At 35.0% G+C, this 27,042-nt stretch overlaps 1 protein-coding gene across 1 annotated transcript in view; it reads right to left on the reverse strand.

Annotated features, from left to right (window-relative positions):
• The window catches only part of LOC138716526 (runt-related transcription factor 1-like), a 418,897-nt gene that overhangs the window by 10,798 nt on the left and 381,057 nt on the right, over positions 1 to 27,042 (reverse strand). Inside the window, exon 4 of the mRNA XM_069849676.1 lies at positions 20,342 to 20,584. Within this exon, the coding sequence (XP_069705777.1) occupies positions 20,342 to 20,584 (243 nt within the window). The remainder of the gene's footprint in view (positions 1 to 20,341; positions 20,585 to 27,042) is intronic.

A 27,042-nucleotide genomic window follows, 5' to 3' on the forward strand; every position in this document is an offset into this window, starting at 1 on the left:
AAGGAAAAGATAGCTTAAATAATTTTAACTATGCAAAATTCAAAAGACCAAAACAGATCTAAAAGGTCATTTATAATAATAATAATAATAATAATAATAATAATAATAATAATAATAATAATAGTAATAGTAATAATAAAAGCAATAATAATTTAATAGGCCTAATAATATTTTCTTCCGATAACCATGGTCTTCGCCTTATTTGTATTTATCTCCATCCCATATTGCTCACAGCTGTCATTTAGCTCCTTAGTATCGACTCTTCTCCTGCTAACAAGGCTGTGTGTTGTAATTGGCAGGAAACAGCTCCACCTCTCCACTGCTATACTTTACACGCACATATCTAACATGTACTCGAACTTCGAGTTAGATATAAATAGAAAAAATGCGAAATTTGTTGGTGACTACGCGTATCAACTTGCAATATTTCGTAGGCCTAAGTAGCCCCTACATATTTGCGCCATCTTCAAATAAAGAAAGTTAAGAAAGGCCTAAACCTATCTGCTGAGTCAGTTGCATGCCTTTTTTTTTAATAAGATATATATCCGGCAAAATATAAAAGGGTTATTTATAGGTTAACTATATACATTTATAACCCCCAGCGAAAAATAATACACTAGGAATATCCAAAATTAAACAACAAAAATTGCTGTTGAAATGACAACATAGACAACTCACAAATCTAAAATAATTTTAAATAAGCACTTCAACCTAATTTGAAAAGACAACAACATACCTCTTGATTCTTGAAAGGATAGTTTTAGGTAAATGCTGTCTGATGATGACTTACAAATTGATCCATTAAAATGCAAGATATTACTATAGACCTTCATAAAAATTCATACTATTAAGACATCAATCTACATCACTTTCATAGGGTTCACAAAAAAAAAAAAAAAAAAAAAAACACCCAAGCCAGAACAAAGCACAAGCATGACACTATCGTGTTTACCGCCACTGTTTCTACTAGTAACATGGCGGCGTAAACATGCGCAGACCGGTTTCAATTTTGGACAGAACATCAGCGCTCCTTGTGAGTCTAGCTATATAACGTCTTTGATATAAGCACTAATTACAAGCAAAAGAAATAGATTATTCGTAATCGTAAATAATTTATAAATTTTATTCTCATTCAATTTTTATGTCAATATTATGGTTTATAATTGTATAATTTGTCGTAAAATGCAATGAAATTAATTATAGTTTGACAACTTCAAGTGAAACCCCGTAAAACACGCCAACTTCTGGAATCTCTCTCTTTCTTTCTTCTCTCTCCCTCGCTCCTCGTCATTCAGTCACCAATCACCACGTAAATATCTGAGAGGGTGTGTGTGGGCATCGCGACCAATAGAAGAACCACTCTCCAGTATTACCACAATAACGGATTCTTCATTTTTGCCTCGACTGTCGGCTAGGAAGGTTCCATTATGCTAGCATTGCAGGAAACTAGTCAACCTTTTAATGCTTTTGTTAGCAGGTTTGACAAACTGTGAGTGGACCTGCAAGTACATAGTGCATAGTGCTCTCTCCCTTCCCCCCGTGCTTTCTCACTTGCTCCTCCCCAAGACAGCCAGCGCTCACGTAGTAACTCGGTCAGGGTTTCAGTTCGATTTGTCAATCTATATATTATGTGATTTCATCAGTATTACGGCATTTACTGTCACTGTTTACGTCTGTAATAGGCTACATCTTGAAAGGCAATAGTGCTAAAATCTGAGCTACCATCTTTAATGATTTTATCAGTGTTACGGCATTTCTTTTCTTTAGTTGGTCACACGTAATGTCTGTGACACATTCTGGAAGATAATAGTGCTGAATTCTATGCTACCGCCTTTAATGATTTTAACAGTGTTATGGCAATTCATTTCTTTGGTTTTTTACACGTTATGTCTGCGATACATTCTGGAAGATAATAGTGCTGAAATCTAAGCTACCGCCTTTAACGATTTTAACAGTGTTATGACAATTCATTTCTTTGGTTGGTTACACGTTATGTCTGCGATACATTCTGGAAGATAATAGTGCTGAAATCTAAGCTACCGCCTTTAACGATTTTAACAGTGTTATGACAATTCATTTCTTTGGTTGGTTACACGTTATGTCTGCGATACATTCTGGAAGATAATAGTGCTCAAATCTAAGATCCCGCCTTTAATGATTTTATCAGTGTTACGGCAATTTTTTTTTTTTTTTTTTTTTTTTTTTTTTTTTTTTTTTTTTTTTTGGTTATAAGTTATATCTGCAATACATTCTGGAAGATAATAGTGCTGAAATCTAATCTACCGTCTTTAATGATTTTAACAATGTTACGGCAATTCTTTTCTTTCGTTGGTTACACATTATGTCTGCGATACATTCTGGAAGACAGTAGTGCTTAAATCTAAGCTACCGCCTTTAATGATTTTATCAGTGTTACGGCATTTCTTTCCTTTGGTTGGTCACACGATATGTCTGCGATACATTTTGGAATATAATAGTGCTGAAATCTAAGCTACCTCCTTTAATGATTTTAACAGTGTTATGGCAATTCATTTCTTTGGTTGGTTTTGGTTACACGTTATGTCTGCGATACGTTCTGGAAGATAATAGTGCTGAACTCTAAGCTGCTGCCTTTAATGATTTTATCAATGTTACGGCATTTCTATCCTTTAGTTGGTCACACGATATGTCTGGGATACAGTTTGGAAGACAATAGTGCTGAAATATGAGCTAACGTCTTTAATGATTTTATCAGTATTACGACATTTCTCTGATTTGTTTGGTCACACATTGTGTCTGCGATACATTGTGGAAGTTAAAATGCTGAAACCTGACCTAACGTCATGTTTGATGATTCTATCAGTGTTACGACATTTCATGTATATGGTTGGTCACAAGTTATGACTGCGATACATTCTGGAACACAATAATGCTTAAATATGAGTTACCCTCTTTAATGATTCTATCAGTGTTACGGCATTTCTTGTGTTTAGTCGGTCGCTGGTTATGACTGCGATACATTCTGGAGCACAATAGTGCTGAAATCTGAGCTACCATCTTTAATGATTTTATCATTATTACGGCATTTCTTGTCTTTAGTTGGTCGCTGGTTATGTCTGTGATACATTCTTGAAGGCAATAAAGCTGGTATCTGAGCTGCCATCTTTAATTTAACCTTCTTCTTTTGTCACATAATGAGGAGTGCTTTAATTTAAAACATCTACACATAACCATGCATACACAAGAATGCAGTGCATACTCGTAAACCATGTCGACTGTAATACAACAGGCGGAAACAAAAGAAGTAAGAATTAAATTTAATTTACTCAGTTGCACCATCATGAAATACTTTGTTGACAGTATTTGAAGTTCAAACCTGGCAGCAATAAATTACATGTACCTATTGTAACCTACATAGTTCTTCAAATTTTACTTCATTGTTCTTCAGCAAGGGTTCATGATTTGAAAGTGGAAAAAATTAATCAGCAATAATATATTTTTAAATGATGTTACAGAGGTAAGTGCAGATTTTAATAACAAAAAAAAATATTGGGAAAATTGCTATTTGAATGAATAAATGAATGAATATATTTGTCATTAAGCAATACCTTTTTGGTGAAGCAGTCATAACGTGTGACCAACAAAAGACATGAAATGCCGTAACACTGATACTACCATTAAAGATGTTAGCTCATATTTCAGCACAATTAATATACAGTGCCGTCTTTCCATTTTACAACGCCTCTCGTTCAGGTCATTAGGTAATTAATTGTTTTAATTTATTATTACATTTATTCCACTCTGTCTTTTCTCGTCCGTCACCATTTCTTTAATTAACCTTACTCCTCTCCCATTACTACACCAAAATATTAACTTATAACTCCGTATCCCTCCTCTATGGCACATTTCCCCTCTATTCACATCTCTATCTATTAGCACTTCTACACCTCACTGCTGACTTTATCATATTTCAACTTTATTTTAGGTCTTAATTTTCTTTTCTCTCTATTTATTTTCCCTCCACACCATTTCCTTAAGACATACTGATTTTTTTCCCTCTTCCTTCCTCATTGTTTCCTGTTCCATCTCCTACCTCCATCACTCTACTTTTCGACAACCTCGATTTGGTTCTTAGTTCCTTCACTCTCTTCAGAATGGCCCCCAGCTGCTGTCTACTATTTTCCTTCGATTTCATTGAGGTCATGTTTGGCTGCATCTGCATAAATTTTGCTATTTATGTAACGAGTTGTAAAATGTGTTTTATGCACGAGAGGTGAAGATTAATTTTCAGTGGATGACACGTCTAATGCGTAATGCTCATTTTCCGCACGTATTGCATTCAACATTTTTTAGATAGCCATTTTGAAATAGTTGTTTTAGTAAAATAAATATCAAGTTATTTATCCATGTCATTTGGAGATCTGTGCTTCCAGTTTGAGGAGAGATTTTGACATGCACCGATTAACAGGCTCTTGTTGTTTTTAGGCCTGTTATTCGTAGACTATGTTGTTATTATTAGGAATCATTTTAAACAAATTGATCCTGTCGCATTTTTAGAATTGTGTTATTGCAGTTTTTACCCGACAGTTGCAGCTGAAGCGTTATATACGAGTAAATATATCAATGTTAAATTCTAAAGAAATCCTTCCCCATTATATAGGAGATAGGAGACACAGTAAGTGTTAATTCTTGTCTTTATTCGAGATTAAACTACTGTTCTGTTTGTTTTTCTAATGTAATTGATAATTCATTAGCGTTACTGCTTTTGTGCCCTATTAAGTGAAATAACAATAGTTTCAGACTTAATCTCTTTGATTAAACCCTTGATCAAAATGGAGGGAAGGGAAACAAACTATGGATTACCTGACAATTTCCCTATTTGTATGTGTCGTATGAAAAGGCATTCAAAACAGCAAAGGATGGAAATTGCTCCGCTTCTATCACAACTCTCTCCCAAGTTCCCGTTCTGTCGCTCGGCTCTCGATTAACGGGGATGCTGGGCGGGTCCCAGTGTTGTAAGTAAAGAGGCTGTCGTCTCGTAGGAACACAAACAAAACTCATTAAGTTACGCCCACAGTTTAGAGCAGGGGTTGGGGTGGAAGGGGGAGGGTGTTGGTGGAGAGTGTTTGTACTATATGCGTCTTGTAGAATGCTCAAAGTTCTCTAGCCAGAGCGGTATTGGGTCGGCCATTGTATGCCTTGTTTTCAACTACGGTAATAGCATAAGACTGTTGTCTATTGTTGTATATACAGAGCGATGCTTCTGTACGTTCAAACATGGAGCGATGTGCTAAGAATTTCAGAGAAACTCTGCAAGCCGGGTCACTCTCAGTAGAGAGAATTGAAGAATTTTGTAGCTTATTCATCATCATCGTCGTCGTCGTCGTCGTCGTCGTCATCATCATCATCATCATCATCATAATCATCATCAGATTCCAGGACATTTTCCCGAATTCGCATTCAGGAACATCCATTTTCCCGAATAGCATTTTTCTCGAATACAAAACTCCCGAATCCACATTTCCGACAGACATTTTCTCGATTTCTTTGATTTCCATTTTCCAGAATACAAAATTCCCGAATTTACATTTCAGATTTCTTTGATTTCCTTTTTCCCGATACAGTCATGTGTAGGATATTACAACACAAATATATTTAATATAATTATGGTATAACTATAATTAATTACACTTTCTCTTTACAAAGCGAAATAATGTCCAAGTGTCCTCAGGTAATCCAGGTGTCTGTTATCGGCTGCATAGGTGTGATAATCCTGCAGAATAATTCGTATTCGTGTTTTAAGCTGTAGCCACTCTCTTTTAGGTTGTGTCCTCACGCGTCTACCCAATGTGAATTCCGCAATCATGGTTCTCGTGCGAGAGTAGAAGCTTGGATGGTGTCTCCCAAACACCACTTTCAGACTACTGTGGAAGCTTTACAACAGATTATTTGTTCGGTGTTCATTATTTAATGTGGAATTGTACTGGTTCCACAATGTCGTATCATATCGAGGAAGTACAGGTCGCCTTCTGCCACGAGCTCGTCATTGTGCCACTGATGTAAGTGACATCAAAGTAATCAAATGTTCGGGAATTTCTGGCATAATATATTCGGGAAACTGAATAGTAAATGAAATTCGGGACCATGGCTTCGGGAACATGGCTTCGGGACAGTAGCATTCGGGAAAAGGTAGCTTCGGGAAAACGTTCATTCGGGAATGCAGAATCGGAAAAATGTGTGGGAACAACATCATCATCATCATCATCATCATCATCACCACCACCACCATCACCACCAACACTTTCATCAATATTATAAGCTTTTTCTGTTTAAATCCCGAGACCTGTTTAAGTTAAAATACTCGTATTTTTAGTACGAGTATCTTCTGACTTCTTTATGAACGTATCTAGATATGTTTATCCGTAAGAGTGACAATCAAAACGTACAGTAATTTAATGAGCGATTTCTATATTGTCTATAGTGCATATATTTTATATTTGTCTCCTCGAGGTCGTAAAGACAAAATCAGCAGTGCACAGCACAGCTGACCACATGAGAGCATGGAAAGGTGAAATGTATACACTGTAAGCCTATATTGTACAACCTTTAAATTTATTTCTGTTATGACTAGACATCGGAAGTTAAGGCACTAAAATGGTATTTTAGGCGCCTAAAAAGACTCTAAAAACAACAAAATTAGGGTACTAAAAGCCATTGAAATTATATTGAATCACCCATAATTCATAAAGTAAACATCCATAAGAACACAAGTAACTTAACAAAGTGCACTGGAAAAGTAGTTTCTCTGTTCTATGGACTTGTTTCACTTGTAATTATGAATCCACAACTTCACGTCCATAATTTGAGTTACAATAAACAACAAGCAACTTTTCAAGATTAACACACAAACTTCTGTCAAGTTTATGGAACAAAATCAGTTCATAAGCTGAAAAACATCTCTCAACGTATACTGATGTGACTGGAGCATACTTAAACAGTACCATCCTGGCTACATAATAATAATAATAATAATAATAATAATAATAATAATAATAATAATAATAATAATAATGATAATAATAATGATGATAATCGTTCCATTACTAGCGAAAGCACGAAATTCTGCTACCTACTGACGATATAAAGAAGCTTTGGATGTTTTCAACTTTGGCATTTTTCACCATACAACAGTACCCTCACAAAGACAATCCTAGACTGACTGCGTACTTCGTGTTCTCAACACAGTGCTGGAGTCAGAAGGACAAGGTCGATTCCGGAGTAAGCAAAACAACAATGACTCATTGCAACAGGGTGTCCCATATCTATGGCTACTATAAGAACTGCAATATCCTTAGTTTAGAACGCAGAAATAAATGCAGTATTGTTGAGTGAGTAGTCATATAAAGAAAAAAGGAAAAAAGTGCATATAAAAGCAAAAAGGGAAAAAAGGTACATATTAAAGCAAAAAAAAGGCAAAAAAAAAAAAAAAAAGGCAAGATCAAACTTCATCAGAATCCTTCATTTCTCAGGATTCGTGCACATTTACTAAAAGCCTTTAAATATGAACATTGAAATAAAATAGGCATTTTCCTAAACATCCGATATCTAGTTATGACTTTTGCTGTCTGGTATAATGTTAATTTTCCCACAAAATAAAAGCACTTGGAATTAAATACATATACATCACAAATGAGAAGAAATAAAGTTGTTATAGGAAGAGTAAGAGACCATGTTTCCAGTTTGAATTTTGTTAGGATTTTATTACAAATTTAATAATATTGGTGATAAAATTAATAATGCTATAAGATAATTTATGCAATAGCTATTATTATTATTATTATTATTATTATTATTATTATTATTACTATTAGGCTGGGTATTCTACAACACAGTATTTATACGGAGGAAAAATTAAATACTCCAACAATTGGCTTATTATTAGGGCTCGGAAGTGGATGAAACATCATCTTTTTTCTGAGACATCACAGACAATGCAAGATGAAATACGAACTCGTTTCACTTCAACACGAACTAATATAACCTACATTTTTTATTTTTTTATTTTTTGCATTCTTCAGTCTTCTATTGTCTATTGACCAATTTTTAGGAAATTTTCTACTTTTTTTTGCATTTTTGCCCCTTTCTGCTTATGAACGGACAATTTTTTTCACAGTGTAGCCGTAGTCTATCTTCAAGAACCTACTGCAGATTGCTTACGCAATTCGATTGCGTCTTAAAAGAATTTTCCTTATGGTTTCAACCTTGACTCCTGATCACGTGTGTTACGTGCTTCCCCCCAATCAACGCAATAGAACAAATATTGCAATTGCAGTTGCAGTGCCCGCAGTCAGCCTATTGTATCGCACAAGTGAAGACGTAAAAATGCCGAAAGTAAAATAAAGCAGACAAAGTTTTTTGCGACTGTTAGTGACTGAGTTTGGTGCCAATGCATTTTCCACAGATGGAAGTATACTATTATATATTTTTTTGTATTATACTTTAAAATCAAGGTCTTTCTTTAATTTTAATGTTATATATTCAGAAATTTAAGGTTATTTTATATGTAATTTTCAGTGAATTTTAGATCATCAACTTCCGAACCCTACTTCACCTTACTGCAAAAGAAAGAAGTCAATAGAAAATGTGTTAAATAATATAAATTTTATAGATATAATAATAATAATAATATTAATAATAATAAAAAAATGATCTGCGCATTTACTGATATTAGGGCTAGGGCGGATCGCACTTAATAAATGAAACTACAGAACAAAAGAAAAATTATCTATTTTATGAACAGTGATATCACTAGAGCTTTTGATTTATCTACAGAGAATCAAACTTAATTGACTATTACCCGATTAGAAGAAAGTGTATAAAGATTAGAAGAAATAAACTACTCTAATACAATAAAATAAGTATTAATTGACTTACTAAAATTATATTTCACTAATGTTAACTTCACCAAAACGTTTGAACGGAGCCACCATTTTCAGCTATCTATGCCGTAAATAAATGACTATCGCAAAGCATGTTTTATAGTAGCCTACTGTAAAGAATTTGCAGTTTGAAATGTTGGCAAACAAAGAAACTAATGCTAGGGAAATGATAAAAACAAATATACTACGGAAGTGATAAAATTGATTGGTTGAAACTCATCTTTTCGTACCTTTTTATTGGTCACAATAAGTATATCGTAACAAAAGTGTAACAGTCATACCAAAACCCCACAGACTGAGGAATCTAGCATTAAAATTAGGCTAATGCAAACATTGTGAAACGGAGAATATTCTATTCAGCCGAAAGCCAAATCCGTGTGATTTTTATGATTTAATGCTGATTATGAGTATTATGATTGTCATGATGATGATGATGATGATTATTATTATTATTAATATTATTATTATTATTATTATTATTGTTATAGTATCAACAATAACAATGTCTTATTTACCACATCTCATCTTAATTTTGGATGGTTTTTTGCAAATAATTCAATAATTTGTGAAAGAGCACATTTTCCTCCTAATCCTCTGGCACATTATGTTAGTAATTAGTAGATTAGTATGATCTAATATTAAAATGTATTTTGTCTGACAACATGAAATTCATTGCTTTGACTAAACAGTTTACGATTACGAGACCTAATCTAAAATTGTATTTTGTTTGATCACGCTAAATTATTAGTATGAATTTCGAAAACAAAATATCACTCTAAAATGTATACCCTACTTTAAGTACATACTCCTAAGTTGCTACCATGTTATTTCCTCTCTTGGATATTTTAATAAAAATCTATAAATTGCCACGTGTATGTTTCATACCAAGTAGGTCTACAAGATAGTTATATCTTATTTAATTACGCTCATCTGAATATTGTGTTGAATTGAAATCACAACGCAACACAACTGAATTATGTATTCATATTAATATTAATACCAGTATTACTAATTTATTATTAATTACGTTCAAATTTCACAAGCTTAGTTATACTTCCATTTCACCAGTTTCCTTTACTGCAAACCAAAATTGTTGCTGTCAACATAACAGTTGGAAAATAACTGCCAGTTGTCGTATTTGTCATTATTCGAAATTCGAAACAAAGTTGGTAAAAGAAAATTCAACCTGACATCAAGAAAATCGCTATAATTCACTAGTATATGCAGTAATAGGGGGGAAAAAATGGTTAGGTTTCACCCTTACAGTATTAAGTAAGCTGATCCGGACTATAAAAGAGGTAAACATTATGACCAAAATCAAACTGTTACTGTAGACGTCGTTCTTTTGTCGTTATAATGACATGATCATAATTTTTGTAAAGATACTCAAAATTGTCTCTCTTTAGCAAGTACTATATTAACAGGGCACTCAGAGAGAATAAGTGATGGAAATATACCTAATAATATAAGAAAAAATCTTATTGCCATCTCTCGGTTTAAGTTCCACCTCTTGGGTTCCCTCTAGTGGCCGCCCTCTGCACTACGTCATAGATGTCTATGAACGTAGGACTAATGCCCACGTATGTGCGGAGGTGCACTCGTTATGAGTACTGATTAACCGGGATCCGACGGAATAAGCGCCGTCTTAAATCACGAAGGGCCATATTCATAGACATTCTTAGGGCGGTCTTCCGGTGGATGATCAGCGAACTAACGTTTTTCGTATTCATAAACCAGTGTTAGCGATATGATATGTTATGAATCTTGTACAAGTAACCAGTCGATAGCCGGGGCTAGTTTAGCACGCTTGTAGCGCGGATTAGCGAAATGTCTATGAATAGCACTCGAAGTGATTTACGCATATCATATTTTTCTCCGTTCCACTACTCTTTCATCGTACGATGACGCAGAATATCTGCATGGAAACATCATATGTACTTCGGTACATTAAAATAATATATATAAACTCATATAAATACCCTAATTTTGTTTCAACTTAATCGAGCTTATAATACGCATATAATGTAATGTAATATATTTATTGTCTTTAAGTTCTATACAGGCAATAGAAAGTGTAAAATATACAAACTTACAGACTACATAACAACATACTACACATTTTTAATTTGCATATTAAAAAACTCGCCAGTAGGAAAAAATGCATCTGTAACTAACCATTTAAAAAATCTTGATTTAAAATTGAAGTATTTAATATCATAAAAAAACATATTAGCCTATACTATATCAGCGGTGACCAAACTGGGTATCGTGATTACATCGTGTAATCAAAAACATTTTTATTGGCAAGGGGAGTTTCCTGTACATTGCTCTCTGTCTCGCTCACGTACTGAAGGTAAGCAGTGTCGATACCATGCCACTCTATAAACCCTCTGTCTCTACGAGAAGAACAGAAGGTTTCGTAGAGAATGGAAAGAGGAATTTATTTGCTGTTCTGTCGGAGAAAATGTAATATGTTGCTTTGCTCAACGGTTCAATTAGTAATTGAATAAAAGTTGCTTGATATTATGGGGGAAAGTAAATGTCATTTGTCGTGTTTTATTTGGAGGACGTTGTGATGGTTATTTTAGGGTCAATTTAATTTTTTTAATTGGAACCTACATTTTTTATGTTGTTTTCTCATTCCTCATAAAAAGACTAAACAAGTTTTGTATGAAGTACTTTGCGATTGTTCTTACACCAACGTAAATAATAACAAAAATTATGAATGGCTGTGTACGAAGAGCGCAATGAATGGTTGGACCCATTCGAAACAGTCCAGCATCACAGTAGGCGAGGAGGCAATGAGACATTGTGTCCATTGTTTTGTTTACTTTCCACGGTAGGACGGTTTCTTGTATCTGTCGTTAGTGTACTTGCAGTCCCCTTCGAGTCCAGGTGGATCCACTGGTGGTACGTACCTACAATTAGCGATTACCGAGTAACAACCATCAGTTCCATGCAAGTCGTTTAAAGGCCCATTCACAATGAAAATTAAACATAACCGTAACATAAACACAGAAGTTTGCGCCCAGGCTACCAAATGGGATCATTCACAATGATTCACATAAGCATTGATATAAACATTACCGTTAGATGTTAACATGAAAGTTTGCAAACTCCAAACTTTCATGCTTATGCTTACGTGATTTGCAAACAGAACACAATCGTGGAGCGCTGAAGTATACGACAGAATATGAGGAAATGGCGTCGTTGTTATGTTTCCATGGTTACCAAGTATGTTTGCTGTTATGTTTATGTTCCCATCGTGAATAATGGTATGACTTCTTGAGTTTACTGTAATGTTAAGTTAACGCTTATATTATGTTTAATTTCATTGTGAATGAGCCTTAACGTTTGAAGCGTACTCAGTTGTCTGTGGGTTGAAATGGACCTACTTTCTCAACAAGAAAAAGTGGAAATGATTCTCATTTACGGGGAATCTAGGAGCCATTCATAATTTTTGTTGTTATTTACGTTGGTGTAAGAACAATTATTGCAAAGTGCTTCATAAAAAGTTGTTTAGTTTTTTATGAGGAATGAGAAAACAATATAAAAAATGTAGGTTCCCATTTAAAAAAATTAAATTGACCCTAAAATAACCAACACAACGTCCTCCAAATAAAACACGACAAATGGCATTTACTTTCCCCCATAATGTCAAGCAACTTTCATTGAAGACATTTATTTCTACAACGCTTAGTTTTGGAGATATTGTACAGTATCAACTTAAATGGTCCACCCCGTAGAAGCGACATTACAGGGCATTACGCTGAATACACAGGCATAATAGGTATTATTATTATTATTATTATCCGCAAGTTTTATCATAACTTTTATATACTGTACGTGCCTGAATATATAGGCCTACATCTTCCCTTGAAGTATAAAATAATTACTAGACTACGCTATATCTCCATTTTAATTTTTTTAATCTTTTGATAACTATTATCAGTTTTTTACTAGTTATTGATTTAATAATAATAATAATAATAATAATAATAATAATAATAATAATAATAATAATAATAATACAAATAATAATATAGAGAAACTGATTGAATATTAAGTGTTAGTGTAATAATGAAACGAGCTATTGAACTCCAAGAATTGAAATCGGCCATAAATCATCGTCATGAAGAAAAAGATGACGTAAATAAAATGTAAGCAAGCCAGCTAACTAGTGGCAAACGAAATAGCTTGTTCTCTTAAGCCTTTCAACGGAGAAGATTTTTTAAATGCGTAATGATCAAGGTGGCTGGAATAATTTGTCCAATGGAAGTTGTTAATTAATTTTGAAAAAATGCGCTTTCTCGACTAAATATCCAGAAGAGAATTCAGGAGCTTTCTGATTGTGTTCATGAGGAATATTTAAAAGAAAATGCAAGAAAATTTATATGTATATATATATATGTATATATATATTATTGGCTCTTGATACAGTAGTGACATTACCGATACAGCATAGCTTGCGATTTTTATTAGCGGATTGATGAAGAACTCAATGTTAGTGCACGAACCACCACTGGTTGTAGTTTTCATGCCAAGTACTTCTCCCTCGTCTCTTTACTTCATAGACTGTCTCTCGCGTGTAATCACTGCCGTTCGTGTTTTGGTCACCGCTGTACTATATTCATTCATTCATTCATTCATTCATTCATTCATTCATTCATTCATTCATTCATTCATTCATTCATTCATTCATTCATTCATTCATTCATTCATTCATTCATTCATTCATTCATTCATTCATTCAGTGGCTGTTCCTGCATATTTCTTAAGAGGAGGAAAGAAGTTAACAGCACGAAATGACACCTTCTTGAATGAAACATGCTACAAATTAGCCTACATGCATACATGTAATACCATGTAGTGTTGGGGTTGGCCGTCCCTTCTGTATAGCAATAATCTGCTCTTGTAAACTGAGTTTCCTAAATTGTCCAAAATATGTTAAGTTTTCACTTCCATTCGTTGTTGAATAATTGCGCAAATTAACAATTAGCATTTTTCGAGCACACTACAGCATCACACGTGTTGGAAGAGACTAGCTACTAACTTGTAACCGGAACCGTTTTACGGAAATGGAAATGGGAATGGGAAATAATATGAGGAAAGCGAGAACACTGCACCCACCCACGTGGTCTGTGTTGCCACATGTACATTTTACAAGTTCAGTATCACATGCTTTTGAAGAATGTCAGTTCTTGTAAAGTCATATTATCATTATTGTTTAAAGCTGCCGGTGGCCGATTAATTTTTTATGTTAAAAATGATGTAGTTTGGAGTACCTACTTTCAGTTTCAAATATATTTGTACAAAACTGACAATTTGGCTGTTGCCCTGCCTAGTAAACAATGAATAGAAGTGAATTTCAGGGGCCAATTACGTACAACTTACTTCCTCTTTGTTCTACATAAACCCGACTTTAACTTTCAAATATCCACGCAAGTTTCAAACCATGAACAGTAGCCTATATGAAGTGCAATAAATAATATTTTTGATTTATAATTTAAAAAAAAAGTTTACATGGTGTCTTTCATAGCGTTGCGTTAAAACTGTTTTTGTTGTGCCTCCTCCTAGATGTGTTATAGTCCGGTTGAATGCAACATCGTTAGGTGGTAGCGGTAGCGAGCTTGCTGCACGACCAGTCGGGTTTCTATTTTCCGCCCATGACCGATTCAGAGGAGAATCTCCTCCCTCTCCGTTCATTTACTTGCTTTAAATCTCTGCTTCTTTCTCTAGCCGCTAGTGCGCTGTTGTCTATGTGTGTTATCTGCAGTAGAGGAGGAATGGAGTGCCTTTCCTCCACACAGAAAATCTCGCATATTTCTCACAGTTTTCTACAGCACATGAGCGCGCGTCGTTTAAAACTCGATCAACCGAGTTTTTCTTATAGCTGTGAACTTAAAAATTATCGAATCTTCCTCGAATTTCAAGGCACATATTTTATTTGGTATATACTTTCAAAAGAAGAAAATGTGAGGAAGACGTTCCTCCCTTCCCTCCCCCGAGGAACCGCCACTGCATTCATTCATTCATTCATTCATTCATTCATTCATTCATTCATTCATTCATTCATTCATTCATTCATTTAGTGTTCTATCCAAGGGCAGGTCTTTCCCTGACATCGACTCAGCATGGCACCAGCTCTCGTCTAGACGCAGGACAAAACATATTGCCAAGTGAATAATATCCAAGATGTAGACGAGATTGAAACCCATGACTATGGCGTCAAATCTGCTCCTGAACCACTGAGCAATTAAGATCTTTATCGCAAACGTTAAAATTGGAAATGGCGACTGTCACGCGACGAGAACATCTCTTTAAAAGAAGTGCAGCACACAGCCAAAGTGCTGCAGCTACTCGAGTCTTCCACCTCCGCGAGACAGATTTATCAGTATCATTTACTGGAGTGGCATTATGTAGCAGACAATATTCAGCCCTGCAGTGTGCAAGATACTGCTGGGTTAAGTACAGGGTGGGGAGGGGTAATTGTGTGGCATACAATACAAACCCAAGAACCAAGAGCTGGTCCTGGATAAAGGGTTAGCATCATCAAGGGAAATCTCACCACCTCACCCCTCTACGCCCCTCACTGTATTATTACGCGAGATATTGAGACACGGATGTTGGTGTACCTGATGATAGTATGCACTCAAAGGCTGTGGGGATAATGGTGGTAACATTGTTCATCTTGACAATCAGATCTTCGCGACTCTGAGTAGGGAAACACTTTCGATTTGTACAGTCTTCCTTGTCTGGAATGAATGAGCAACTATAGGAAATAGATTATGAAGTGCTTAGCGCACAAGCGCGTATGATTGTTCTGACACCATTATAATAAAAATCTTAAGCAACAGTGCTTTTTCTCTCCTCAGGTGCTCTGTGTTCGACATCCAGTATTGACAAACAATAGTCTACGTTTTCTTAATAAAGTTACTTACAGAAATCATCCACCTTGTTTTGTCACAATTATAGGAATTCTTACTTTCACGTAATATATCATTTTAAGAATATAATAGAATATAGTTTCGTAAGATAAAATATATCAGGAATGATTAGAATATACAAGATAACGGTGTAAAATAACGAGTGTACGCCTGAAAACAGATTTCGCTTAGTAAGGCGCCGTTTGAGAAAATTGACATGCGCAAATAACCACCTGCTTAGCTGTGATTCAGAGCGTCTTATTTCGGTAATAAAATCTCTCGACTTATACATTACCTTATAGATGAAATTTATTTATTTAGGATCAAGTCTTGTAATATGCACACCAAAATCTTCTATCGCGCTTTATTATAAGCAATTGGGGCTATTTTTATGAATTATATTGTATTAGGTTCGAACATTACTCATAAAATACATTAAGTACTGATATTTTTACTCGAATACATTTATATGAAAGTACAGTTTTATTACAGAACCACAGAATTGGCCATTTTAAAGGACAATCTTGTAATGTGGCCACGAAAATGCATACTATATTTGGTTTTCATTTTCACACTAATACACACAAAATTTTTCATTCCTGATGCTCCTGCATGTTCTTCATGAAACCAATTTTTGCAAAGAGCACAGAACACCCACACCTCACCATCATGGTCATCGCTGAAGAACTCATTATAGTAGCCACACATAAAGTTCTTGCTAGCAGCAGTAGGATGCTTTTTTCTTACTTAGTTTAACTTTGTTTTGGTTGGTTTTGTTTTATTGGAATTCAATTTCTTCTCTAGTTTTTACTTTATTTGTTCAGGAGAAGTTAAAACTGTCGCCTCTTGCTTCCTTGTACACTTCCTGCCTGGGATCTGCAAGCATGAGTGACGTCACACTGTGGATAGAAGCAGTACTATAGTATATGCTTGCGCATGCGCACTCTGTTTTACAGACGAAGCTAATGGCCGCTATGCTTTCAGATTCCAGGCGACTATGTACTCACTTTTTTCATTGTTGCATGTCGAATAACGCATAATGTTGTTTTCATTGTCATCCGTGGACTCATCCGACGAGATAGACGCTGTTGGTGATGAACTTTTCCTTTTTGTTGGTTATGTGCTGGGGTTTTCAGACAACCTTGGAAATTTTCCATTGTTGCTGAATTTGCTCCATATTGCCCCATCTTCAGAATTTTCGTTTTCCACCTGAGAAAAGTATTCAGGTGCAATGTACGGAGATTCTGGAACTGCCATAGGGTTGTAAGGAACAGCCCACATGCACGGAATTAATTGATAGGATTTTCCATGGAACATGCCCTTACTCAAGCTTGGGAAAGCAACATCCCAAACTGCAAAATTGTACTTTTCTCTGAATGTTGCTTAATCCACGAATGACAAGCACTGCCATCGAGACAGTTTTGGATGACAATTCTTGAAAGCATAAAACTAAGTTTTGCCTGCTTTTTGTTTATTTTCCGTACTCCAGTGTGATATCAGTAGACCTACATTATTTTTCAATGTACAGATCATATTTAATACGTTCTTTTACCAAAACCTCTTCTCCTTACAGAACTTTCTTAGTCTTGTAATTCGGCCACTCAATCTTGTAAAATGGTCACAATGTGATCACATTACAAGAAGGTGCATTCGATGTAGTTAATGATCTGCAGGACTAATGGCACTATGGATAGAAATTTCGACCAAAGCCAAGTGAACAAAAAAAAAAGCTACTATTTCAGTAAACTATATTTCATGAATAAATGTAGCTCTTAAAGTGAATAAATTTAATATGTATCTGTGACAATTAAAACTTGAAATCCGTCAAAACCAGTTTCAACTAGTAATTTAATTAATTAATACATAGAAAGCTACTTTTCGTAAAGTCGAGAATCAGTAACAGATTAGGTTTGGTTTGTTTAGGCTTTTGGTAGGCCTTGTATATACCCTTTTTGTTCATGCTTTTGTTTCCTTAAACTAGGTTTTGCTAGTTGAAACTGGTTTTGACGGATTTCACGTTTTGACGGTAACTTAATATATACACTGAAAAGAAAATAGTACAATTTCTTACTCCCTTCTAAGTGCAAGAGATATTATAAATTCCTTAATTTCCTACAATATTCGCTACACAGTCGAACCACAGCTCATATGCAAACAAAACGGATAACATTTCTTTGCCAGAGTATTCTCATGTACGTCAGACGAATTAACTTACAAGGCGCTACAAATTCAAAATTAAATTTCTGACAATTTTAATAGACTGGTCGTATTACAGGGTTTGACCCTACCTTACAGTAAGTGCTGGTACAGTCGACCATCCTCTATAATGCACATTTCTAACACACGCTGGATTATCTGTAGTAATGTCACGAGAGGTCTGAGATCTGCCGATAAATCCACGAGCGAAGCGAGTGGATTTATCTGGGAAATCTCAGACCTCGAGTGACATTTATTAGGACTATTTCGTGAATAAAATAAAAATTTAAATAATATATACCTAAAATTCGATCACAAAATGTTAATAATTGTATATTAACGAATGCTTAACCTATTCAGACATTGTGAAGTTGAAATACTCGTAGATGAATATCGATTATTGCAATAAAGAAATTCGATGTTATTATTCAGTAATGCCAATTGCGAAAAGCGAAAAACAAGTTTAACAATGTTAATTACATGTACTGCACTTTTCTCTTATTATTATAACAAATACATTTTCATTATCTGCTGAAATCATAATTTAATTTAACAGTAACAGTAGGGACAGCTATATACCAATGCTTATGTATTCACAGCGAGACAAGTTGCTACACAGTGAAGCCATCTCTGTATAGATAGGCCTAATTAAAACACGAATTTTATTACGCCATACGAAAGGTAGTTTGAACAAAGACATTATTACTATGCAAAGTCTTTGAGTTTGATATGCGATGATGTTACATAAATTTGAACGTCTATTAATTGTTTAATTTCAATACAAATGTTATAGGCTACAATTTTATAGGTTACGTTAGGCCTACCTGTGGAAGCAGGACCAATGTCAGCTGTGCCTTGTTTCGACCGTTACTTACAATGAGTGCTACACGAAAGCACTTTTTATAGCTCGACAAACGCATTCTCGCTTTAGTGTGTAACGGAACTAAAGCTCCATAATAATCCATGTAATATTTTTGTGGCCTGTTTACCTAAAGCAATTTTACTATCTATATCCTTTTGACATGTTCCTGTTGAGGTTATATGTGTACCTTATTATTTCATTATTTATAACTATGTTGGAAACTTCCTTTCCTACACACAGATATTCTGTTTTGTTATAATTAATATTTAGACCCCATTTACTATACTCATCAATTTTCCTCACCATATATTCCATATCCTCTTCATCTTGTGAAAATATCACCTGGTCGTCGGCAAATAACAATGAATGTAGTGTATTGTCCCCTATTACAAAACCCATTCCAGCACATTTCTTGTACCATGTTTCTAGTGCTTGGTATATATATATATATATATATAAAGCATTGGTGACAGAGTACATCCTTGTTTCAAACCTTTCGTCAATATTATTTCTTGAGTAATTCTCCTACCTAGTTTTATTTGTGCTGTTGTATTTTTATAAATTTGTTTTACCATGTTTATCCATTTGAGTGGTATATTCATTATTTGCATTGCTATCCAAAGCATTTTCCTAGGTACACTATCGTACGCTTTATCCAAATCTATAAAGGTCATATGTGTATCTATATTTTTTGCTTTGTTTTTCTCTATTAATAATCTTATGCAATGAATATTATCTAGACATGATCTATTTGCTCTAAACCCACTCTGTTCTTCCTTAAAATTCACGAATGTGTTCATTTCATCCTTTATAACTCTAGAAAATAATCTCATCATAGAAGATAGGACACTTATTCCTCTATAGTTATTAACATTCTTCTTATCACCTTTTTTGTATATCGATATTATATATGATTTATTCCAATCATTTGGAATTTCTTCTCCATTTTCTATTTTGTTAATAATCGTTGTAATCTACTTTTACAAATTAATAAAATATCCTGTACAGTAAAAATAAACTATAAATAAAAAAAATTAATCAACAAAAATATACAAAAACAACAAATTAATTTTTAACATAAAAGAATAGCTTGTTAATACAATTATTTATCTTGTTTTATACAAACTTTTTGATTGGAAGTCAAATATACTAATTATATTAGATAAATTATATTATGAAGGGGGGAAGAGTTCGGGGTAGAAGAAGATGTCAGATGATAGACCGACATTAAGATATATGGGTCATATGCGGAGACTAAGAGGAAGACAGAAAATAGGAAAGGTTGGATAAAGCTGGGTTTGCAGTGAAAGATTTGCCCTTGGGCAGAAAACTATGAATGAATGAGTTAGCAATATGCGGAAACACTGAACAGGGAACTTAGTACGACTATTCTTACAAACGATTTGATGCTAATTGCTGCGCAAATAGAAAATACTCACGAGAAGAGACGGCACTGGCGGCGCCGAAGGCGTCGTGTGCGGTGGCGCCTTGGCCGCCTCCGTTCAGGTCACTTGCAGCTGTGGCGGCGGCCGTGGAGAAGCCGAGGGCTGGAGCGTTGAAGCCGCCACCGGCGGCAGCACAGCTCCCCAGCGCCCCCGCAGGGCCCAGGTACGAAGAGTAGGGACTCGCGGCGCCGTAGCCCCAGTGGCTATTGGTGGCACTCAGCCCGAACTGTCCCATGTCTGCAACACAAGTAGTACACCTCAGCTACATGCTTAGGTAGGTGCTGGCAAAAATTCCCGTTCTATTTTAACGTAAAACGCTTATGCTTGGGGGTCAAATGGATAAAAGAGTGCAAAAGGATAAATAACTAACCTATAGCCATATTCTTCCCTACCGTACATGAAACGATTAGACGTAAAAGATTGTTGTTAGATTTTATCCTGATATTATTGGATGCCTCCCTGGAATAAGGATGTAAACAACAAAACTTTTGTTAACCGCACAATAGTAGACTGGAACAGCTTACCTGCGGCAATCTTTCAGGGTGGTCCTCTTAAAATCAATACATTTAAGGAAAGGTTGAGAAGATTAGACTGAAAATGTAATTGGAGGTGCAGTGTAATTATTTAAGTTGTGTCATGTACTAATTGAATTGATTTATAATTAATTAAGTTGATATGTAATTATTAAGTTGATATGTAAAATAATTAAGTTGATATGTAAATAATTAAGTTGATATGTAATCAATTAAGATGATATGTAATTTAGTTGATATGTAAATAAATTAAGGTGATATGTAATTAATTAATATGATATGTAATTAAGTTGGTATGTAATTAATTAAGGTGATATGTAATTAATTAAATTGGTAATAGTTGGGTGAAATAGAAGTGCTTATAAGTTAGATTTACTTTTGCTTATCGTAGGCGTTATTATAGAATAATTTTTAATTATAGTCCTAGGTTTATTGCATCTACTATTTATAGATTTACGTTTATTTTATTTTATTTCATTTAGGTTTATTTAATTTTATTTCATGTAATTGTAATTATTGTATATTATATATCACTGCCACCGGGTGTATACCCAATTGTAGTGTTAATAAATACATACATATCTACAAAATGATGAAAAATCACTTCTCTCTCTGATAGAAAACTGTTATTTATGTTTCAGGAGAAAGGAAAATTATTTCAGGGGCATATTTAATTACGCCAAAGTACATTGACTATCGCAATCATTTGACTGAATAAGGATACAAGTTTATTCAGCCATTCAATGCAATAATTTTTAGTTATAAAATGCTTTAAAATTTCTTTTCCACCTACATCACATATTTGAGGAATTTGAAGTTACATCCTTTTTCCAGGGAGGTATTCAATTTTTAACTGGACATGGTGCTTCATCCTTCTACAACACTGGACATACTTCTTCTGCTCCACCACTACAAGACCATACGTGCCTCCAGACGTTACGTATACAGCTATAAGCATGATGCTGCATATATATTATCTTTTCTTTCTTACTATTTTGTAACTGTATATTAACTTGTGGCTTGTATTATGACATTATGACATCTTTTATACAAAATTACAAGATACCTGTTACATTTAATCGTAAGGAAGCGCATGCATGCTGTTCATACCACATAATTTTCATATTGGACCCATTGCATGATTTTAATATTTAAACTATTTAAACTTGTATATACATTTAATGTTTTATGATATTCATTATTTTGTAAGATCTCACACTTTCAACATGATTCACCTTTATGTAGCCCATTGTCTTGATTGTTTATAATGTAAAAACTTTTCATTTTAAGGGTTAATGATGGCCTGAAGGTTTAAAAAAAAACCGAAAACGTTTATCATGAAAAAAATATAGCACTATTATATCAAATCAGAAAAGTTTACGACGGCCTTATAAGAAAAAAAAACACTTAGACATGGTAAATTTCAGCAATACTTTTACCTTTTCGAAATCACAAATTGTACCATTTGTAATTATAGTGAAAATGAACGAAAAGTTTAACATATTCTCTTTACGTATTACTTACATGGTTTTAAAGATAGACCTATAGCCCTAAGCTAACTTTGTACTTGAACTAAAATTGTATTGAAGATATTAAGCCCCTCTATAAAACTCTCACCAAAAATCACGGTCACAAACACTTTTTTCCGTTTGTAAATAGGTCTAGTGCATTTATTTTATTGTACAGTATTTTCTCTTTCAGAGGTTTCTTTAATTAACACGTTTTGTTTAATGTTGTGTATTATTATATGTTGTATAATTTAGAATTTAGCCTGTGACATCCCTTGAGGGCTAAGGCCTCCTGCACGTAGGCAGGATAGCTCTGATTCACTCTATAGGTGAGCTAGCCTAGAGAGTGTTCGACCTTGTTCTCTTGTTCATCGTCTCTCGAGTTGGGTATGAAGCACTCTCAATAGTTTACGGTCACTATTCACTGATTCTGTCGCGCACTTTGCATCATTTCATATATTCATTCGCGTTGCTGCTGGCACATTTCACTTTTCACCGATTGAAGTTTCCTTCGACAGTTTTATCCACGTTGATCTGCTTCTTGCACACCTCGTCCACTGCTTCCCCGCTCTCTGTGTGAATGTATCCGCCCATCTGGTTCTGTGTTTTCCTGCACTCCGCTTCCTTATCCTGGGGTCCCATATGGGCACACTGTATGTCCACTGAGTGTCACGCATCCTAGGTTCGTGACCTTCCCATTTCCATTTGAGTTCGTCTGCAACCTGTACTGCGTCTTCCATGCCCGTGTTCTTCCTGAGGTTCACATTGCTGATTCGGTCTTTTAGCGTCACTTGCATTATTTTTCGTTCCATTTTTCTCTGGCAGACTTTCACCATCTGTCTCAGCTTTTCGATCAAAGACGATGTTTGACAGCCATAAAGTAGCACTGGAGTTGTATAATATTAATTCTAAAATAGGATGCGTTCAGACATTCTTGTTAAGTCAGCAGTTCGACGACAGGTTAGAATCTCAAAAGTAACACAAATGAGGTACCACTCATGAAGCAACTAAGCCAGGAGATAGGTAGGTTGGCCAGTTCTTTCCCCCTCCATTGCATGCATTACTGACTAGTGACATATTCTGCAAATAATTAATTAATTGTGCTGAAATAAGCATCCACAGTTATTTATCTCTAAGACTAATGTAGCTCCAGGTAAAAGAGGGTTGTTGTGATTTCGATATTCAACAAAATAAATTAAACAAATTAGCTAAGTTGCAACACCTGACGTCACTTGCTCAGCAATGACAATGAGTTACGTAACATTACGCTGACGTCGCTTGCTTAGCAACGGATCAGAATCTTGCATTGATATGCTTTTTGCTAGAGAGGTAGACTTAGCACAGGCTGTGACTACAGCTGAAGTTGAAATTTATCGACCAACTGCTTGTTGTATTCTAAGTAAAACGATACGTTGTGATGTACGCAGCAATTAATTCGCTGCTTTGACTCGTGGGCTCGAATCTCGCCTGGAGAATGACATTTATTCGTTGAAAGTGTGATATTAAGCATCATATTGACCCCACAAGCTAGCCTACTCCTTGTGTCACTCCGTGTATTGTACAAGTCACAAAAATGTCACATTATGAGCTTAAGTTATGTTGCGGCAGTGTATGAAATTTTCCAAACAATAAGTGATTATGGATGAAGTAGAAGAAAGAATAGAAGGAGAATAAAATTTTGAATGCTAGAAGGAGAATAGAAAGAAGCAGAAAAGAATAGGAATAAAAAACAGAAAGTAAGAGAATAAGGAAAGGAAAAGAAGAATAGTGGAAATAAAGAGAAAGAAGAATAGGGAGAAGCACAAGAGAATAGAAAAGGAAAGAATAATATAAACTTAGAGCATAAGAATGGAAAGAAAAGAACGAAGAATGAAAAAAGCATAAGAGAATAGAAAGAGAGAGAAAATAGAAGCTAAAAGAAGCATAAGATAATAGAAAAGGATGGAATAATAGAAACTAAGACCAGAAGAATGGAAAGAAAGAAAAAAGAAAGGAAGGAGAATGAAAAGGAAGAAAAAAAGCACGCAAGAAGAACTGCAATGAAAGAATAATAGAAACAACAAGCAGGATAATATAGAGAAAGGAAGAAGATTGAAAAAAGAATACGAATGGAAAGAAAGGAGAATCAAAAGGAAAGAATAATCGAAACTAAGAGAAGAAGAATGGAAGAAGAAAGAAGAATGAAAAGGAAGAAGAATGGAAAAGGAGAAAGAAGATTAGAGAAGGATGAAGAAGAATGGAAAAGGATGAAGAAGTATGGAAAGAAAGAAATAAGAATGAAAAGAAAGGAAGAACAATGGAAAGAAAGAAAGAAAGAAAGAAAAATCGAAATAAAGAAGAATGGAAAGAAAGGAAGAAGAATGGAAAGAAAGGAAGAAGACTGGAAAAAGGAAGAAGAATGGAAAGAAAGACAGAATAATGAAAAGAAAGGAAGAAGAATGGAAAAAAGGAAGAGGAATGGAAAGAAAGGAAGAAGAATGGAAAAAAGGAAGAATGGTAAGAAAGGAAGAAGAATGGAAAAAAGGAAGAAGAATGGAAAAAAGGAAGAGGAATGGAAAGAAATGAAGAAGAATGGAAAGAAAGGAAGAAGAATGGAAAAAAAGGATGAAGAATGGAAAAAAGGAAGAGGAATGGAAAGAAAGGAAGAAGAATGGGAAAAAAGGAAGAGGAATGAAAACAAAGGTAGATGAATGAATACAAGGAAAGAAGAATGAAAACAATGAAAGAAAAATGAAAAAAGGAAGAATGAAAAGAAAGGAAATAGAGTGGAAAGAAAGAAGATAAAAGGAAAGGAAGAAGGATGAAAAGATATTAAGAAGAATACGAAAAAAAGAGAAGAGTCATGGAAAGTGAGAGAAGAAAAATTGAAAGGAGGAAAAGGGAAAGAAAGAAAGAAAGAAAGAAAGAAAGAAAGAAAGAAAGGAGACTGAGAAGAAAGGTAGAAGAGTGAAAAGATAGGAAAAAGAATGGAGGGAAAGGAGAACGAAAAAATGGATAACTGAAACTGAGAAGAGAATAGTCCCTAATAGAAATAAATGAAGAAAAATGGAAAGAAAGGAGAATGAAAAGGAGGAATAATAGAAACTAAGAGAAAAAGAATAGAAAGAAAGAGAAAAAATGGAAAGAAGGCAATCGCAGAGGATAAGACGAGGATATTAGACCTACTACACCAATAGGCCTATACTAAAATATACTAAAATGTAGCTATTTCTCAAGATGGTGTAATATTTCCGTGGCCAAAGACAAATCTCTAAATCACTACGTAATGCAATAGCTATAACAAGGTAAAACACAACATAACGAAGAGCGTATAGAGTACAGGAACTGATAACAATCTAAAGTCTTTTGTCATTTTGCGTGGGCATTACGAGCGTGAAAATATTGCTTCTATCAGTAGCGGTTAGAAAGAGAGGAAAATAACGAGATTAAATATGTCTAGCGAAAGTGTAAGAGGCTTAATGCTGTATTTGAGAGCTGTGGTCTGTGAATATCAGCATTTTAAACAATCTTTCGTTTTCTGGTTTGAAATACGCCCATAATGAATGCTTGCAAACAAATTTTACTTCCAGGATTTAGGATATGCAGTATTAAACCTGTGTGAGCACTTCAAAACAAACTTTTTGTATCCAGAAGTTGACGTATTCTTTTCAGTCCATACCTCCCTCCCTCAATCCTCGAGTTTCTAATTAACCCTGTCTAATATTGCGCCGTAAACCGAGGCCCGTAGCGAAACAAAACAGAGTCCTCACACCTCTTTGCTCTTTTACTTGTGGTGCCGTAATCCCGAGCTAAGCCACTTCAGAGGCGCGTTTTTATTTCATCCCATTGCAGGCAGGTGGATTCCATTTATCTGTCACACGTAATTATCATTGTCCCTAATTGGCTGCAGGTTCTCTCTCTTTTTGAGAAGGGGTTGAAAAACAAGAAGTGGCGTTATGAGGAAAAGGATGGGCTGATATGTAAAAATTTCGAGCACGAAATCTTATTACACTAGCTTTAAAAATATTATTACCTCGCGGATTAAAGCAGGATGAGTGGATAGGGGTACTTTTTTACCCCTTTTTTGAATTGAGGTGGTACTGCAGTGGTCTGTGATAGGAGTCTCTGTACTGGATTAGACGCCCTCCTCCCACCCCTGCAGACTCGACAATGCCTGCCTGGCAGTAATTAGGCGCGCGCTAATGTGTTTATCTGTGTTGTACCGCGCGTTGCATAATCTTTTTTACCCTTCAGCTACCGGCGATGTTGCTCGTTACGCTATCCGCATACAATCTCTCTCTTTCCTGCTCTCTGTGCAAAACAGTACAACTGCGCTCCTAAGGAGGTATGTGGGATGCGTTGCTCGTCTCACGGTATGTTCACATAGCCTCCAAGCAGCACTGAACGGGTATTGATAGAGCATCGCAGTTTCCCTCATTATTTTATAAGATAATCTAATATCGCGAAAATGTTAGTCATATTATTGCAACAAAAAAAATGTGGCACAGCAACTGGCGTTGATGCTCTCTTGTTTCACCTCTTCCACCTTCGCTCAATCATGCACTCAGTACCTCACACAATTATTCACCAAACCACTCACGCACTATAATAGTAACGCATTAAATCAAAAAGTCACTCACTGATTACATTACTAATTCATTTCGAAAACTATTCA

Source organism: Periplaneta americana, chromosome 16 (assembly GCF_040183065.1).
Source record: "Periplaneta americana isolate PAMFEO1 chromosome 16, P.americana_PAMFEO1_priV1, whole genome shotgun sequence".
Classification (NCBI taxonomy): Eukaryota; Metazoa; Arthropoda; class Insecta; order Blattodea; family Blattidae; genus Periplaneta; species Periplaneta americana.